The following is an 18,241-nucleotide window of genomic DNA, read 5'->3' as shown; positions in this document are numbered from 1 at the left end:
AAGGTTGGAAGAGCTGGGAGGGACTATTGGAAGGCCAAATAGAAAATATTTAGAAACTAGAGCAACCTTCCCATCCCCTTCTTCCTCCCAAGTAAATTGGCCTCATTGATTTTCTCACTTTCTTTGTATCTGCTCCCTCTCCTACCCCTTCCCCCACTCCTTTTCCTTTTTAACAATACAGTTTTCTCTGGTATGAATTCCTTTATCTTACTTTTGGGGCTTAGTACTTTTTTTTTTTAAATCTAAGATTATGGGTACTTCTCTTTGATTTTTAAATCTCCTCTTTTGAAAAAACATTCCCTCCTTCCTAGAGAAACTGAACAACACAATAAAATCCTCTCTAAAATGCAAATTAATTGTCACGGCTCTTACTACGTTTATAATTTCATTGAGGCGGATAACAGTGCAGGCTAGAAATATCAACTTGGAAAGCATTCAGATAGAATCTTTCCACGCAGTTCCTTTTTTCTCTTCTTGTCTCCCCTTTCTTTCCCCCCTCTCCTTTTGTGCCTCGCTTGTCTATACCTGAGGTCAGGTGTCCCAGACGCTGCAGAACTTTGCCGTTTTATTTTCTAGCTTGAGTCATTTAATAATCTGGGACAGAGTTGGAAGGTCAACTTCACACAAACAAAACAAAACCCAAGCTCTAGAAGCTACGCATTCAGATTGGCAGGGTCTGAATAAATCCCTCTTGGAGCAGAGAGAACCAGAGATCTGGACAGCTGCCAGGGACTAACCGCCCGCTTCAGAGCCCGGGACTGAAAGCCGGAACTCTGTACCATAAGTAGGGGCGGGGATGGGGCGTGTCCGGAACTTCTGAAGGGAGCAGAGTTGAGCTGGGACTACAACTCCCGACACGCACTTAGGCGGAAGAGGGTTCTACCTTTCCTTGACACCTTTATTAATTCGGCTTATTAGGCCCCAGATTGCGGTCTAGATAATGAGCAGTAGTAACAAAGAGAGACTGTAAGCTTGTGTGGTGACGGAAGCATTTGGATTATCTCACCGCATGCTCTTTGCTCAAGGGATGTCTAGCTTAGATATCGTGGAACTTCTGTTCCTAACGACCTAATTTCCGGTGGAACATTAATTTTGGCCGGACGCTGTGGCGCGACAGTTTAATTCTCCGGCGGCGGCAGATTGTGGCGGCGAGATGGTTCTGGCGGGGCTCATCAGGAAGCTTGGTAACTGTCTGTGTAGCCCGGGTGGCGGAGCCCTCCGACCGTGGCTTGGGGGTGCTTGGGTTCCGGCGGCCCGGTCGCGCTGCTGGCCCCGAGCTGCCCGCGGAGCTGATCACACTGGACAGTCCTCGCCGCATCCAGCGCACCTGCGGCTTAGTTTCACCAAGCTTTGTCCCCAGGGGGGGAAAAAAACCACGCACATTTAGGATAAGTTAGGGGTGGGTCGTCTCTGCAGAATCGGTAGATAAAATTACTTTGTGCTAACTTCTCTGACAGGTCATCAGCTGGCGGAGATCAGGGAACGCGCTCTCAAAAGTATCCTGTGCAAGATCGAGCACAACTTAATCTGCCATGCTGACCTGATTCAGGAAAGGTTGCTTTTCCTCCATTTGCTCGAATGGTTCAATTTCCCATCCGTCCCAATGAAAGAGGAGGTTCTGAGCTTGTTAAGCAGATTGGTTAAGGTAATTGTCGCTTTTAAATAAAGCAACTATGGCCCAAATTAACTGTAGCATCTACTGAAAGGCATACATGGGATTTAAAAAAATTTTTTTTTTTTTTTAAGACAAGAGGTGTTGAATTTTAACTCATCTGTGTAGATTTTGCTCATCGTTTGTTGTAATAGCCTATCTCACAGTGTACTGTACCCAGATACTAAGTTCTGGTATTTTCTGATTATTTGCCGTCTGCTTTTCATCATTTTTCTGATATTTCATATTTAAATTACACGTTTTAGTATTAAAAGGAACACATTTAAATATGCTTAATTAACAGTGCATATAATGCCATTTCATGAAAATAAATGGTTTCTGTCCCTTTACCTACCTTAAAAGTAACTTAGTTTTCAGGACCAATGTCAAGTTCAGTCTTTCAGACCTTTAAGTCACTGCCCTCATGGGGAATTCTAACGACTTTAGCATCTTGAACTACAGAAAGGATAGGATAAAGTGTCAGTAGGGAAAAGTGGCTATATATATGTTCTCACACACACACACACATACACACACACACACACACACACACACACACATACACACACATACACACACACACATACACACATACACACACACATACACACACACACACATACACACACATACACACACACACATACACACACACATACATACACACACATACACACATACACACACACACACACATACACACACACACATACACACACACATACACACACACATACACACACACACACATACACACACACATACACACACACACATACACACATACATACATACACACACACATACACACATACACACACACATACACACACACACATACACACACACACATACATACACACACACATACACACACATACACACACACATACACACACACACATACACACACACATACACACACACACATACACACATACACACACACATACACACACACACATACACACACACACATACACACACACACATACACACATACACACACACACATACACACACATACACACACACATACACACACACACACACACACACACACACACACACACACACATACACACACACTCTGTCTTGAAAAACCAACCGACCACCACCACCACCACCAACAACAAAGACATGGAAGTAGAAGGGATCCTATGAAAGTACAATGATTCATATGTGTGAAAGTGTCATAATGAAGCCCATTTTCTAAGGTGGCCATATTAACAATAAAACATTTGAAAATAAAAGAGGAATTGGAAGTGTGTAATTTTAGTGCTCAGAGTCCTGGCTTCTTTCTCTTGATTCTGGGAAGTTGATTACTCTAGTGCACAGCAATGCAGAATTTATTTGTCAGAACATGGAATATTGGATATACCAAAGTGACTATGTTTTGATTGTGGTAAAATGAACTTTAGAGATTTCTGTGTTCATGACTAGTCTTAAGACTTTTTCTTTTACTGTAGTATCCCCCCGCGGCCCAGCACTTGATTGACCTTGGTGCAGTAGAATTCTTATCTAAGCTTCGTCCAAATGTGGAGCCAGCAATACAGGCGGAGATCGACGGCATTCTCGATGGGCTTTTTGTTCTTCCTTCAGAAGTTCCTGTACTATGTTCTGCCACTTACCAAACTGATCAAATTGGTAAGTGCTTTTCTGTATTATATTTTGTATTAAATCTTTGATGTGTGTGTGTGTGTGTATAAGGGTGTATTTTTGTGGATGCCTGTCTGCCATGACATGCCTGTGGAAGACAGAGGACACCCTGTGGGCGTCAGTTTTCTCTTCCACCAGTGTGGGTCTTGGAGACTAAATTCAGGCTGTCAGGCTTGGTGGCTAGTGCCTTCCTCAGCTGAGCCATCTTGCCAGCCCGTGATGCTCCTCTTCCCGCTTTTGACTCTCCAGTGAGAACTAAAGCAACTGGGTACTGTAAAATTTGAGCAGTGAAAAGAAGGGCGATAGACAAAGAAACGCAGGAGGAAGCGCAGGAGGAAGCGCAGGAGGAAGCGCAGGAGGAAGCGCAGGAGGAAACGCAGGAGGAAACGCAGGAGGAAGCACAGCCATCGCTTGATACTTCCAGCAGGACCATCTTACACACCATGAATACTTTCACTCTAAGTAGTAACTGTATTTACCTTACAGCAAAAGAGAGAAAAGCACCCTGGGTGGAACTAGGCTAAACAGTTATTTTTATTTTTCTAGTTTTGGAAGATACAATATTCAGAGAACAAGTTAGAGTGCTCATCCTTTTTAGTTTTAATAATCACTGAAAGATTGAGAGAAAATAATACAACTTAAAAGGAATAACTTTTATTTAGCAGGTGAATTGATAACACAGTAATTAATGTTTTTTATTTTCAGAATTGTCACAACAACCTGAAGGCTTAACAGGATATTTCCCCCAAGACAAAAGTAATTTCCAGCAGATGGAAGCACCACCAGGGCCAGTGGGTGTGTATAAGTAGGGAAGTGTTTGACTTGTGAATAAAAGAAAAAAAAAATCAGTGAACTCTTCTTTCTTGCTCTGAAAATATATTGTGGTCAGGCTGGGATTTAGCACAAAGCTAAATATTTCATTTGCTTTGAATTAGTTTATGATTTGCCTCTGTATGGTCAATTTTTTGCTACGCTAAATGTGTTTGAGCCACTGCAGGCAGGCGATGGTGGTGTCTGTAGAACTTGGTGCTTGTTGAACACACATTCTTGTCTGGTATTGCGCCATGTGTACATGGGCAGTCTCGCTCATCCTCTATCCGTGAAATGGTACCTTCGATCCAGTCAGTCCTCTTAGAGCCTCGTAGTCATCCTAGTTTCCTTTTCATCACTGTTTGTCTAACAACCAGTTGACATAAGCTTAGGAAATTCTGATTTAAAGTTCTTTTGCAAGAGTCTCCGCTCCAGGTCTCTGTGTGTGGCTGTCTTGTGTATGGTTTCTGCTCTTGTGCCTCGGATGTAGAGACCTTCCTGATGGTTCTTTGTAGTGATTTAAATTAGTTTGTTTTCTGTTGCTGTGGTAAACACCGTGACCAAAAGCAGCTTGGGAGGAAAAGGTTTATTTCTTACAGTTTATAGTCTGTCATGAAGGAAGTCAGGGCAGGAACTAGGAGCTGGGACTGAAGCAAACGCCATGGAGGAATGCTTGTAATTGGCTTGTTCTCCATGGCTTTCTCAGTCCCCTTTCTTATGCCACCCAGGAACACCTACTGGGGCCTGGGCTGACATGCTGACAGACAGTACCCATAAGATAACTAGCCAGTTTGTTTTACATTGATCAAAACTAGCCAGGAAATGACTGTGGTTGTGCTGTGTCTATTTCTGCTCTTCATGCGTCCTTTTGTGCAGAGAACTTTCTGGTTGACCTTTCTTTTACTTTCCATCATAGCAAATTGTATATACATTTACTGTCTCCTCCCTAGTGGAATAGGCTGTGAGCACTCCTCTGTCCTCAGTATTTGAAACAATGCTAAAAATGGACCAGGCTTCCAGTGTGGAATCTTTGAAGGAGAGAATGAATATTTACCAAGCCACGCGAGATTGGTATTATTAGTGTCCCTATTTTACCAACTAAGAAACTGAGAAAAGTTGAAAAATTTCTCCTAGGTGACAGGGAATAGTTAAACATTCTATGTGTCAACATTTTATTGTATATTATAGTTGAGATGAAAGTGTGTGCTGAAGGGAATATCTGCTGATGTCAGGATTAAAATTAACTGAGTTTGGAAGCCCTCTGATTTTAAAATCTTTGATGGGAAGTAAGGGCTGAGTAACAACATAAGGGAACAGGAAGCAGCTAAAGGTGCTTTAAGTGCTGTGCTCCCTCCGTCTGGAAAAGCAAGAGATTTAATAATAACCTCTGTATTTACTAGTTCCATGTTCTTTTCACACCATTTGACAGATATTATTTGCACACTGTCATGTTTGATTATTTGACATCTTAAGTTCTGCTTTTCCTTTAACAGGAAACCCAACTGTGAAGTGGCTGAAGTTTTCTGTGTTTCCTTGGCTACCGCTGACCACAACAGACAGACATGTTCTCTCCTCCAATGAAAGGTATCACCCTAATGTATTGCAGGTCTTTTTGGTTCTTTGTAGCCATTCAATCTGATAGTTATCACCAGACATTTTCAAAAAAAGCAGGCCAGAAAATTGTTGTATGTTTATATCTTTGAGAAATCTACATGGCCATTCCCCCCCTCCCCACCCCCAAGCGGCCTTGAACTTACTGTGTGTGCCCAAGGATGACCTTGAACTTACTGTGTGTGCCCAAGGATGACCTTGAACTTACTGTGTGTGCCCAAGGATGACCTTGACCTCCTGCTGCTCCCCTTCCCCCTCCCGTGGACTGAGATGATAAGCTCCACACACCTGGGTCACCCCTAGTTTTCTTTTGTGTTTGGAATAGTACATACTTCATGACATGTTGTCTCTAATTGTGCAGATTGTCTGGTTGCCCGTTTCTTGTTCCCTTCTTGAGGAACAAGGAGAAAATTACACACAATCTTTTTGGTAGAATATACTTTAAAACATGGGCACGGTTAGGAGAAACACTTAAGATGCTGAGAAGGCTGGAGACAGCTGCACTGACCTGCTCTAGTGCGTATTGACTTTACTACCTTCAGAAGGAGAGGGTTGATTTATAAAAACCGGCAGAGTTCTGTTTGTTGCTCTTGGTTTTTAAGAATAATTTTAAGACTGCTAATGCTTGTACTCCAGAGGCAGAGACAGGTGGATCTCTGTGAGTTTGAGGCCAGCCAGGGCAACATAGTGAGACCCTGACTTAAAAAAATGAGAAAGTTTTATTTGTAGTTTTGTTCATGTGTGAGTGCAGGTACAAGAGAAGTCCAGAAGATTCCCTCTGGTCCCCTGGAGCAGAGTTACTGGTGTTGTGAGCTGGTTAGTGTGGGTGCAGGGAACTGAACTTGGGTCCTCTGCAGGAACAGCATGTGCTTTTGACTACCGCATTATTTCTCTAGTCTCAGATAGTGTGTTTTAATATCCATATTCACTTGGTGCAATTTAATTGATGTCACAATAAATGTCTCTTTTGATAAGGTGTGAATTAGATGAAAAATCGAACTTAGAAGAGTTAAGGCAAGATACAGAAGGTTTCTGGTAATACATCATTGTCTTAGGGCAAAGTACTGAAGAGGTAGTATTATTTTTAAACAAAATCCCAAATGCTTGATTTTACCAGTAACGAATCCAGAGCCAGATACTGGGGTGAAAGCTCAGAGGCAGAGAAAGCACCCAGCCAACCTCCCTACTCAGCTGATGTCCCAGAAGGAAAAATCCCCTTCTCCTTCTCCATGCTGTCTTAGCAACACTTCCAGCTGGATGACTCTCCTTTCTACTTCCTGTGTGTTTCTCTATCTGTCCTCTGGACTTCCTCTCATTCTCTATGGTTTTTTTCCCTGTATTTACTCCCTGTCAACTGGTTGCTTGCTCTGTCTCTCGACCTTTGGTTGACTTTATTTAGTCCTATTTACAGAAAGTTCCTGGATTAAAGATGTGGTAGAGCTGATCCACACCACAGCTAGAAGCAGTTTTTTCTAGTACACACCATCTTGGGGTTCACAGTGTAGTCAAATATCCTGCATCAAGGTAGTGCCCGCCTTAGAAACTCCAGCGGGGTTCTTGAGGTAGACAGTATCCAGTTGCTGCATCCTCAGGTAGGCGGGAGCTGAGGGGCACGGGGTAAAAGGATGCCTAGACTAGGGAAGATGGCAAGAGGATCAGGGTCCCAGAAACGACCACTATCCCGGATGCCATTTGTTCTTTTAATCAGAAAGTTGGATTTCACTCCCCAATCCCATTTGGTGGACTTGTGATGGTCTCCACATTCAGTGGCTAATGTGTCTCTCCTGAGCACAGTTAAGTGGAGGATGCAAAGCAGTCAGTACATGGAAGAAGCACCTCCTCAGAGCGAGTAGGAAAGGTGAGGACGCCTCTGCTAGGGTGTTAACAGGTACGTTACCCCTTACGCAGACACACGTCTGAGCCTGCCTGTGAGCTTACGGAGGCAGCCGTAGCGGCTCTCTTTCTGAAGTCTGTCTGTTGTCTTAGCTCTTTGAGAAGCAGTAACCACACTCTGATCTGGAACACCTGTGAGCTGCTGAAGGCCGTGATCATGCAAGACTTCCCTGCTGAGATTTTCCTTCAGAGGCCACGGATTGTTCAGGTAACTGTCTTCTGCAACTGCTTTAGGTTTTATTTCTTTTTTCTTTTTTCTTTTTTCTTTTTTCTTTTCTTTTTTTTTTTTCAAGACAGTATTTCTCTGTGTAGCCTTGGCTGTCCTGGACTTACTTTGTAGATCAGGCTGGCCTCGAACTCACAGCAATCTGCCCCCCACCACCCCCATGACTGCTGGGATTAAAGGCATGCACCACCACGCCCTGCTTTAGGTTTTAAAACAACATTTTATCTTACACATTTTATCTTAAATTGTACAGTAAGAAAACTTGTACTTTCTGTCAGGTTTGTCTATCTCAAATTATCATATTTAGATTTTCTTTTTAAAATAATTTCCTAATGTGTGTGTTGACTCACATACCAGAGTGTGCCTGTGGACTCACATACCAGAGTGTGCCTGTGGAAGTCAGAGGATAACATATAATTTTTTCTCTCTTTCCACCTTGATGTGGGTTCTGAGGATCAAGCCTAGTTCTCCAAGTTACATGACAAATGCCTTTACCCACTGAGACATCTCCCCAGCACTATTCATGGGTAATCTAAGGGAGAAAATAAGCTTTGAAAGTTAAGGGTGAACAGCAAAAATCTTTGAGTATCTTTTGTGTTTAGGGCATAATGCTGGAGAAATATGTTATTAACGAACAGTATTGATTAGCTCTTTCCCGCTGTGCAGTCTTTGCTTCTCCAGTAGAGAGGGAGAGGGAGAGATCCAGGTGGGGCATCTTGTAATACCTGAGGGCTCTCTGTTCCCCTCAGGCTGAAAGGACCTCAGTGATTGACACTGTGGGCACCTTTCATTACAGATGGCAAATGGAAACAAAAAAGCTGTGTTTTACCAAAGTCTGCAAAATGCTTCGGATGTGTGAGGTGCAGAGGCCTTGCTGTGCCTCTGTGTGCTGTGCTGTACAGTGTCCACAGGGAAAAGCCACTTTCCTTCTCCTGGATGGTGTGGTCTACAGATACTAGAAATAGGAAATGCTACTTCTTCTTCTTCTTTTTTTTTTTTTTTTTTGGTTTTTTTCTTTTATGTGTATGAGTGTTTTGTCTGCATGTATTTCTGCCTGGTGCCTGTGGAAGTCAGAATTGGACATCAGGTCCCTGGAACTGGAGTTACAGCTAGCTGTGAGCCACCATGTGGTGATGAAAATTGAACCCAGGTTCTCTGCAAGACAACAGTGCTCTTAACTGGTGAGGCATTTCACCATTCCTCGTCACCTTTTGAACATTGCTGTTGACATGAGGTCTGGCTGTGTTGCCCAGGCGTGTCTCAGACTCACATGGGCTCAGTGTACTGGTACCTCCAGTGTACTGGTACTGCAGCAGGCATGTGGCACCACCTCGACCTACTTAGATTTTATTATCTTAGATTTTGGCAGTTTGCTGTCATTTCTGCCAGTATCTCTTTTCAAACATTTGTTTTGAAATTTTACCTAATTAATGTTATTGTCATGTATGAGTGTTCATGGTGTGTATCTGTCTGTGTGCATGCCATGATGCATGTCAGAGGACAGCTTTGTGGAGCCAATTCCCTTCCTTACGTGAAATCCTGATATTGTCTGGCTTGCATGGCTAGAGCTTTGTCCCTATGGCCCTAGTTTTTCATCTTTTATCAAAATTCGCATCCTTACTTTTTCTTGGATTATTAACCTTTCTTTACTTAAGTGCCAGATCCTCCTTTCTTTTTGCATGTAGTTCTGAAAACATTAATTTTTAGAAACCAAGGTCTTGTTATATATGTTCTGGAACTTGCTATGCAGAACAGACTGCCAGCTTGAAGGTGTGGTGCACCGCCTGCCTTGGCCCAAGGGATGGAATCTTGGGCCTGCCCACCGAGCCTGGCGTTACTGTTTTTGGAGCTGTGCTCTGTCCCCATGACCATGCTGCCTCTCCTGTTGCAGGGCCTTCTGTGTCTGGATCTGTGCTCTGTCCCCATAACCATGTTGCCTCTCCTGTTGCAGGGCCTTCTGTGTCTGGTGAGGCTGGCCTTTGGAGGAGATGGGAAACATCGCCTGGCATTGCAGTCGGTGTCCTGTTTGCAGCAGCTGTGCACATGTTTAAGGAACAGACTCAACTTTTACCGAGACCCCAACTTTTTCTCGAGTAAACAAGGTACTTTGCTTCTCTGATTACCAGTCAGGGATATTGTTTATCTTCTGAAAACTGTCTGCTGCACTTGAAAGTTTTCTGTGTATGAATTTCACAATACAAATTCCCATTCCTAAAATGTAATTGGATCCTTGGATGACAGAACTACTGTAATCCCATTTAAAAAAATTTTTTTTATTAAGTATTTTTTACATATACATTTTTATTATTACACGTACATACAATAATCTGCCTACAGCAAGGAGAACCATGAAACAATTAGGAATTATATAAATGTTACATTCAGAGTGTTTTGGCTATTTGTATTTGGCAGCCTTAAAGAAAACATCTTTCCTTTCTTGGTGCGTCTAAAATTCTGAATGCAAATCAATATCTATCATATCTTGTCATTATCTACTTAAAACATCTATCTAGACCTAAAAATATCTTAACCCTAAAACAATTAAGCTTAATTGTAAAACTAAACTATCTGTTCTTCAACCCCATCAGAGACTTGAGAAGGAATAAACTTGATTACCTGAGTATACAGGGGGTGCAGGTTAGCAGCTTCCCAAATGAGAAGATGATAGAGACAGTTTGTTGCCTGAATAGTCAAGCAAAGTTGGAGTTACTAAGAAGAAGATTGTCATAAAAACTTAGGTGTGGCCACTAAGAAACGAGAAACACCCTGATGGATAGTTGTACACATCTGAGGTGGGCGCCACCTTCAGGGATTTGCTTTAAGGGTCTTAACAATGGTTACAATGTGATGTAGGTAAAACATGTTCAGTATGTTTCCTTCCTAAATGAGTTGATAAGGTGGTTTATGGGGTTCCATGTGTGGCTGTATGGGTTTGCAGGCTCATAAAGTAGGTCAGAAGAGGTCAATAGGATTCTAACTGTAGGAAGTCAGACCTTCATGATTCATTATTTTCTGGAATTTTCTCAGAAAAAGGAGTATATTCCTTTGTAGATGGTTTAAACATTTTTTAAAAGATTAATTTATATTATTTTTAATGATTTATAGTTGTGTGTCTGCATGTGGGTATGTGCACTTAAGTGCAGGTGCCTGAGGAAGGCAGAGCTGTAGTTATAGACACATGCAAGGCACCTGAGGTGGGTGCTGGGAACAGACCTGGTTCTGAGGAAGAGTGGGGAGTGTTGTGCACTGCTGAACTGTCCACATCCTGGGTGCTCTCCCTTCTCAGCTCTCCTTTCTTTTAATGTTGCATCGCCTCTGTCTCCCCCCCCCTCCCCAATATCTAGTTCCTCCTCATAGGGATGCTGTAGCAGAAGTTCCGTTTTCTGAAGCTTTTTCATGGTGACTTTACTTGCTTAGGCATTTGCAGAGTGCTTTTCTGTTTATCCCCAGACTCTTCTATCCTTATGGGCCTGGGGACCAGATTCAATTGTGACAATTCATGTGAGACTTAGGGAATTTAAATTCAAGGTGAAAAATTGTTTTGTTTGAAAACACTGATTTTTATTTTACCAACACCGAGTTTATGCTCTTTGAGATAGATGTGCTGGCAGCCACAGGCTTTTCAGAGGAAAAGTGCCACCTAGTGGACAGATGGAGTACAGGGTGGCCCAGGCGGAATGGTCCCCACACCCTGATTTCTGTGTGTTGCTGCACACGGTGCCTTGAAAGCTGAACACAACACTGCAGTCATCTGTGTTTTTACAGCCCTTGTTTACTTGGAGCTTTACTCACCCTCTGCAACTTGAGCATTCGTGCTTCAGGCTTAGAGGCTGTGAGCTCTCATCCATGTTTGTGGGGTATAGCTATCTGTAAATGATCTCAGAGAGCTGGGCCCCATGCTTTAGCAGAGAAAGAGTCCTAGTATTAATATAAACAGTCTCTGAAGACCAACTGTATATTAGGTATGTACTTTTGTATCTCCGACTGCATGCCAGGCGATAGACGAGGCTTTGGGTAGGGAGTACTGACCAAGTGGCCCTGTACAGAGAGGAAGACAATGAAAACCTGCTCTGGATCTGACAAGAAGTGTGCTAAGGAGATACAAGGACGGTGTGACAGAAGAGGATGCCATTTTTAGATGGATGGCCGCTTTTCTCTTGAACTGTTGCAACAAGAGCATCCCAAGGGAGGTCTGAGCCCAAGGCACCAAGTGGGGCAAGCATGGCCTGGGAGAGCAGGGTGTCATGGGCCAGGAGGTGACAGAAGAGACGTTATGGGGCACGTGGATCTTACTAAGCATTTCATAATTTTTGAGAGTGAGAAATGTGTGGTGTCAATTTTTTCCCTTGTATTTCTATTATCCATCAATGTATCTGTGTATTTATCATTATCTCTGGCTATTTATAAAGATATGCACATATGTGACATGAAATGCTATTATGGCTACTTTCAATATTATGTCTTATCTATAGATCTGTCTGTCTCTATCTGTCTATCTATCTATCTATCTATGTATCTATCTATCACTTATTAAGACAGGATCTCATTATTTGGCTTTGGCTGTCCTAGAACTCACTATGTAGATCAGCCTGGCCTTAAACTCATAGAGAGAGGAGGGGGGGGGTTCTTGTCTTTGCCTCACTATTGCTGGGATTGCCTCCTTAATGCACAGATTAGAGGTGTGAGCCACCAAACCAGGCTGCATGTGCATTTATAACATAAAATGTAATTATTGCTTTTTTAAAAAGTGTGTAATATGATGCATTTAATGTTCATTGTTTTACAGCTCTCTATGGACATTTTTTTTTTTTTGTTATCCTGAGGAGAGACATTAAGTAATAAATCCCTATTCCCCCTCTAACTGCCTTGATAGTCTTTAGTCTAATTTTATTGTAAATTTTGTCTATTCTAGGTACACGTGTGCTCATACAGAATTTGCCATTTTTGTGTCTGGCTTATTTTATTTGTAATGTTTTTAAGCTATGTCTTCTTTATTCCAAGTATCTATAATTTATTCCTTTCTATGGCTGAGTGATTTTCCATTGGATGTATGTGCCAGATTGTATTTGTTCATCTCTTGAGGAACATATGTGTTGTATGTACCTTGAACCATGTGTCAGTGAACAATGTCCTCCATGTGTGTATTTGCGTCTGTTGTAAATGCCAAGAATGGAGCTGAAGATCGTATGCTACTTCTTTCTTTAGCGCTGGAAGGTCTTCAAGCCCTTTTCTTGGTAGCTACAGCATTTTACACTTTTACCAGAAATGCATAAATCTTCAACACCCTGTAGTTACTCAGCTCATAGGCGCCAAGTGGTTTACCACTCTCCTTTTGATTTGAATCTCCCAACACTAACAACAGAGGATGAACGCACTAGTGATTTTTCATGTGCTGTGTATTATTTGTGTGTTTCTTTTAATGACTATTAAAATTTTTCCCATTTTTTAGCTTATTCTTTGTTTACTGTTGAGTTTTAAGAGTTATTAATGTATTCAAAATATTAAATAATTACTATACACGTACTTTGCAAATATTTTACCACTGTGTATTTTGTCCTTATATTTCAATGCACAAAAGTTTTAAAATATGATAAAGACTGGCTTATGGTTTTTTTTTTTGGTTTAATACCTAAGAATTCGTGGCCATGAGGATTTTCTTTTATTGACAGGGAGGAGTATTTGTGGCTTTAGCTCATATTTAGATCGATGGTTCATTGTGTAAGTTTGCATGTGGCTCAAGGCATGGGTGCTTTGAGAGCTTAAAGCTGGGGCCCGTTCCCCAGCGTTCTTCTTCACAGTCTCAGCTGTCACTGCTCAGAGCTCCTGAAAATCAGGTCAGGAATGTGTGAATATTTGCTGGAAAGGACAGTTTTTCTCTTTGAATTTTGTCCCTGCAGAATCATCCTGTCTCTTGTTATTTTTTTCTAAAAGTCTGGTGGATATAATCCACATTATCATAAGTCTGTTTCTACTAACGGGTAATTATATTTCTTTATTCCTCCAGACACAATCTCCCAGAATTCTTCCTTGTCTTACTGCCATGAAGCAAGAGGTCCTTACCATTCCCCGAACCCGTCCCCAGGAAGCAGCAGCCCTCGGCCTTCTGTGGTTGGGCGCACAGGCCAGCGGCCTCGAGGAGACGGCCAGGACTGGGATGCGGTGTCCTCCAGGTGACTGGCTCCCGCATCTGTGTCCATTACGAGGAGAGGACTGACCCTCCCTGTCTCCTCTTAGACCATGGTCCGTGGTATAGGCTTGTTTAAATCACTGGTTTCATAACTCTTTTATCATGAGCTGCAGGTTAACAAGTGTCAGCTTGAAAGTCTGCACTCAGTGCTCACTCAGATGCTCTCGCTTGCTCTTGTGACTCTTTCTTTTTATTTTATGTGTGTTTAACTAAAAAGCAATATGCTTGCTGCATTTTATCTAATTTGCTATTTCCCAAGAGTCCATATTCTCTATTCCTTTCTATTTCCTTAAAAAAATGGTTTTTTATTTTTTTCTGTTATTCTTATCAACTATACATAGAATATTGCCTATTTTAAAAATTGTAACTTTAAGTGAATGATGCATTAAAAAAGTTTTAAATGTGTGTGCCTGTGTGTGTGTGTGTGTGTGTGTGTATGTGTGTGTGTGTGCATGTGTGCGTGCGTGTGTTGTGTGTGTGTATGTGTGTGTGTGTGCACGCGTGTGAGGGATTTGGGTAGTGACTAGCATGCCGTGCAATACGTGTGTAGGTGAGAGGACAGTTTTGTGGATTTGATTCTCTCCTTAATCTTTTACATGTGTTTTTGGGGGTAATTCAGGTCGTCAGGCTTTTATGGTTTTATCTGCTGAACTGTCTCTCAATCCCTGACTTATGTATTTAACATAGTATTTTATGCACATTTTTGTAAGTCTAATCATAATTTGAAGTCCTGTGTATATGGAAATGAATGATTAGAGAATATGGAAACTCTTTCCGGGGACATCATTCCTCTTTGTGAAGGCAGAGTTTTTATATGTCATGTGTGGTGGGAGGGATGGCACTAGATTTCTGTTGCCTTATCCGAGGCAACAGAATATTGCAGCCCAGCAGCCTTTGCTTGCAAGCCATACCAGCAGGGTTCAGTTAGGCGACCTGGGTCTTGGCTTAGATGCTGCTGCTGCTGCTCTACAAGCTCACACAAAATCAGCATGCTCATGAGTGTTAGCACCACATGTTTTACGTTCCTGACTTCCTTAATCACCGCAGACAGCCTTGTATTAGGATAGGCGTTGTTACTGTTGCCAGTGCTTGCATTAAAGCCTGTATTTTCAAGGGCTTGAAACCATGACAGCTGCTAAGGAGGAGAGTCGGGCCTGTGTGTGACAGGAGAGCACAGTGCTCATGCTGTGGTTGGCTGATGACTGAGAGGTTTCCTTTTGCTTTGCTGCATTGTTCTCCATGTGTGAACAACTTCCTCTGGGTCTGTCTGACATTAAGCGAAACTGGGCGGTTCCATTCCATATTTTGGGATGTCTGGAGTCTTGAAGCTAAGAAAGAAGGAAATAGGCATATCCCAGGGAGGGTTGAATGTTGCCTGTGAGTCAGCTGTAACCCTGCATCACATAAACTGAGTTACAATTCTGAGGACCCAAGATAAGAACATTTGAATGGAGAAAGCATTTTCAAAATTATTATATGATGTCGAATGTACTGCTAAGTAGCGCATTTCCCATGGTATCTTTTGGGGTATTCTCCAGTTGCCCATGTTGGTTTACTTAGAACATTTCCTGTTTTACCCTCATGCTTTGCACCCATCAGTGCTTTGCTGTAAGCCTACTTGTTCTCTTCTTAGAAGTGAGTGGGCCATTGCTGCTCATGTTTGCTGCTGTAGGAATGTTTGTGTTTCATAATCATCAATATGAGAAGCGAGGCATAAATAAATGTTCAATTTTTCTGTTTTTCTCCTGAGGTGTTGGAGTTTGTAATCTAGTACATGCTAGGTGAGTGCTGTCATAGACCTGCACCCCTAGCTCCTTCAGGAATAATCTGAAGTTCTCTGTATGGAATTTAATTCATCAGAATTCTTATATGCGTCAGTGTGGTTATGAGTGGTGTGGGTTCTGCTGTGCAGCAGGTAACAGCAAGTCTGCACAAAGCTTGTTTCCTTACTCAAGATCTACCTTTGCTTACTTTCCAGTGGAAGTAGTGGTCATGCTCACGTGACCTCGAGGGTATCTGTACATTCTCCTTTGGATGTGGCCCATGTCGATCTGCCGGAGCTGGAGGCGGAGGATGCCCTGGAGCTGCAGTTCCAGCAGCTTAGTCTTCCTCAGTTCTGTATCTCCATCCTGGAGGCAGCGGTTCCCCTGCTGAGGACAGGTCAGCTGAGCCGGGAGCCCTGGGTCTTACATAATCTGTGTTTTATGTGTCTTCTACGACTGATTGACTTTCTTTCTTTTGTATTAAGGCTTTTAGTATCTATTTTTACTTATCTTTCCTAAGAAATTAGTAAACCCCCTTACCCCTTTTTAAATTTACTAAATGTGGGTGCTGTGCTGATATTCAAATAGGGTATTCTTGTCCTTTCATTCGTGGTCATCGGCCTCTTCTTTATTTTAAATGTGAACACTAACTATAAAATTTACATGGAGAAAGTTAAGAAAGATACATTAAGACCAGTAGGAAAATTCACTTTTGCTCTTTAGTCACTGCTTAAGTTACTCTGTGTTGCTCACACTTCTCACTCATGTCTTTTAAAGAAAATATTTATTTATAATTTTTGTGTTTGAGTGTTTGTTTTTTACATATAGGTATGTGCACCATGTGTGCTTGATGCCCATGGGGCTAGAAAAGGGCATCAGGTCCCCTTGAATGAGTAACAGCTTATGAATCAACACGTGGGTGCTGGGAACCGAACATGGGTCCTTTTGAAGAGCAGCAAGTGCTTTTAACTACTGAACTATCATCTCTCTAGCCATATTCATATCTTATAAGCCAGGATATAGTAACCAACCCCCTAATTAGATTCCTAACCTTTATAACAATATAATTTTCTTTAAGAAAACCCTCCCAAATATTCTGGTCACATTTTACTCATATGTGCTAAGTATTCTTTTCCTAAAGAGTGGTAACAACAGTGACAGCATGGCTGCTGTCTGCCAGAGTCTAGTCGTAGAGCCTGGGTTGAGGTCTCAGTTTGCTCAGCCATTATTGGTACTTGGTTTCATGAGCGTTATTTTCTGTATTTGTTTACAACCCATTTTCTCCTTCAGCAGTGGCTGTTAGTATTTTTGTCCTCATGTTGTCAAAGGAGGAAGCTAGGGTTTAAAATGGTCTGCAGACTTAATTACTGTTGAGATGGCCAACAGCAGGACGCTAACCAAAAGCTCCAAACACGGAGTTCATGCTCTTTTACACGTCTTGGTGTGAACAGTATTGGAAGCAGCAGTGACTTTTATTCTGCAAGTCTAACTTTCCCACTCAGTTTTGGAGATTGGAGCAGGTGTTCATGTTTTCTGGGCAAGTACTCACCCCCCCCCCCATTTTCGCAGTTGGTAAAGTTGTCTAGGTAGACAGATATAAGTGAGCTTTGTCCTTGTTAGTTTAATTATCAAAAATAATCTCATATTCATAACTAAACATTAAAGTTTTTGTTTGTTCTGTTTTGTTTTTTGCCTGTGTGAAGGTGATATAGAGAAAAATAGAGCAAAGGTGTAAATCTGGGGAACATTTATGTCTAGAAATAGCCTCTCTGCTTCCTTCCCACAGTGCTGATCATGGCTTCCAGGAGTGCGTGAGTGCACATGATTTCACATGTGACAGTGCTGTGTGATGGGAGAACTGAACTTTGGCATCACCAAATCTTTTTGTTTATCTGTCTGGTATATTGGGAAGAACAGTTTTAGACTTAATGATTTTGCACTTAACCTTTCTTTAATTTGCTATAAAAAGTCAGATTGATAATTACAAAGCTATATCTTGCACATAAAATTTTCTAAATGTTCCCTTGCCCTTTTGCAGTAAATTATTGTATAATTTGTAATTGTTCAGTATTGTAAGAGGTGTAGAGAGAGCTTGTTCCAGCTGTTCTATTGAAAAAAAAAAAAAAAAAAGAATGTAGATCCCCCGTGATTCAGGATTTGTTTTACTAATAATTTATTAGGAATTAACCTTTAAGATGCAGACCTTTAAGAGTAGTCTTATTTGAAAGTTTGCCTCACATAGAATTTTGGAAACTGTTTTTGTTTTCTGTTTCATCAGAGAAAGATTGGTTTTATTCTTTTGAAATGGTCTGGTAATGTGCCCAAAACCTGTTATGTAATCCAGTGCTGGAATATTTGTGGGTAGTGGCCTTTTGTTTGTTTGTTTTAGATAGTCTCAGGTATCCCAGCCTGCTCTTAAACATACTACACAGCTCAAGATG

At 41.8% G+C, this 18,241-nt stretch overlaps 1 protein-coding gene across 2 annotated transcripts in view; it reads left to right on the top strand.

Moving 5' to 3' along the window:
* The first annotated feature begins 926 nt into the window (after window positions 1-926).
* Window positions 927-18,241, top strand: part of RTTN (rotatin) — a 172,622-nt gene continuing 155,307 nt past the window's right edge. For both annotated transcript variants that reach the window (XR_014778421.1, XM_084778023.1), the window contains exons 1-9: window positions 927-1,184; window positions 1,458-1,645; window positions 3,121-3,298; window positions 4,016-4,105; window positions 5,614-5,704; window positions 7,718-7,832; window positions 9,802-9,952; window positions 13,855-14,020; window positions 16,016-16,197. Coding sequence is in view for 1 of the 2 variants with exons in the window: in XM_084778023.1 (XP_084634149.1) it covers window positions 1,154-1,184; window positions 1,458-1,645; window positions 3,121-3,298; window positions 4,016-4,105; window positions 5,614-5,704; window positions 7,718-7,832; window positions 9,802-9,952; window positions 13,855-14,020; window positions 16,016-16,197 (1,192 nt within the window). In the remaining variant the exon portion in view is untranslated. The remainder of the gene's footprint in view (window positions 1,185-1,457; window positions 1,646-3,120; window positions 3,299-4,015; window positions 4,106-5,613; window positions 5,705-7,717; window positions 7,833-9,801; window positions 9,953-13,854; window positions 14,021-16,015; window positions 16,198-18,241) is intronic.

This window comes from Acomys minous, assembly GCF_964271855.1.
Source record: "Acomys minous genome assembly, chromosome: 4".
Classification (NCBI taxonomy): Eukaryota; Metazoa; Chordata; class Mammalia; order Rodentia; family Muridae; genus Acomys; species Acomys minous.
The sequence above is the reverse complement of the archived record's forward strand: the minus strand, read 5'-3'. Positions and strand labels throughout refer to the sequence as shown.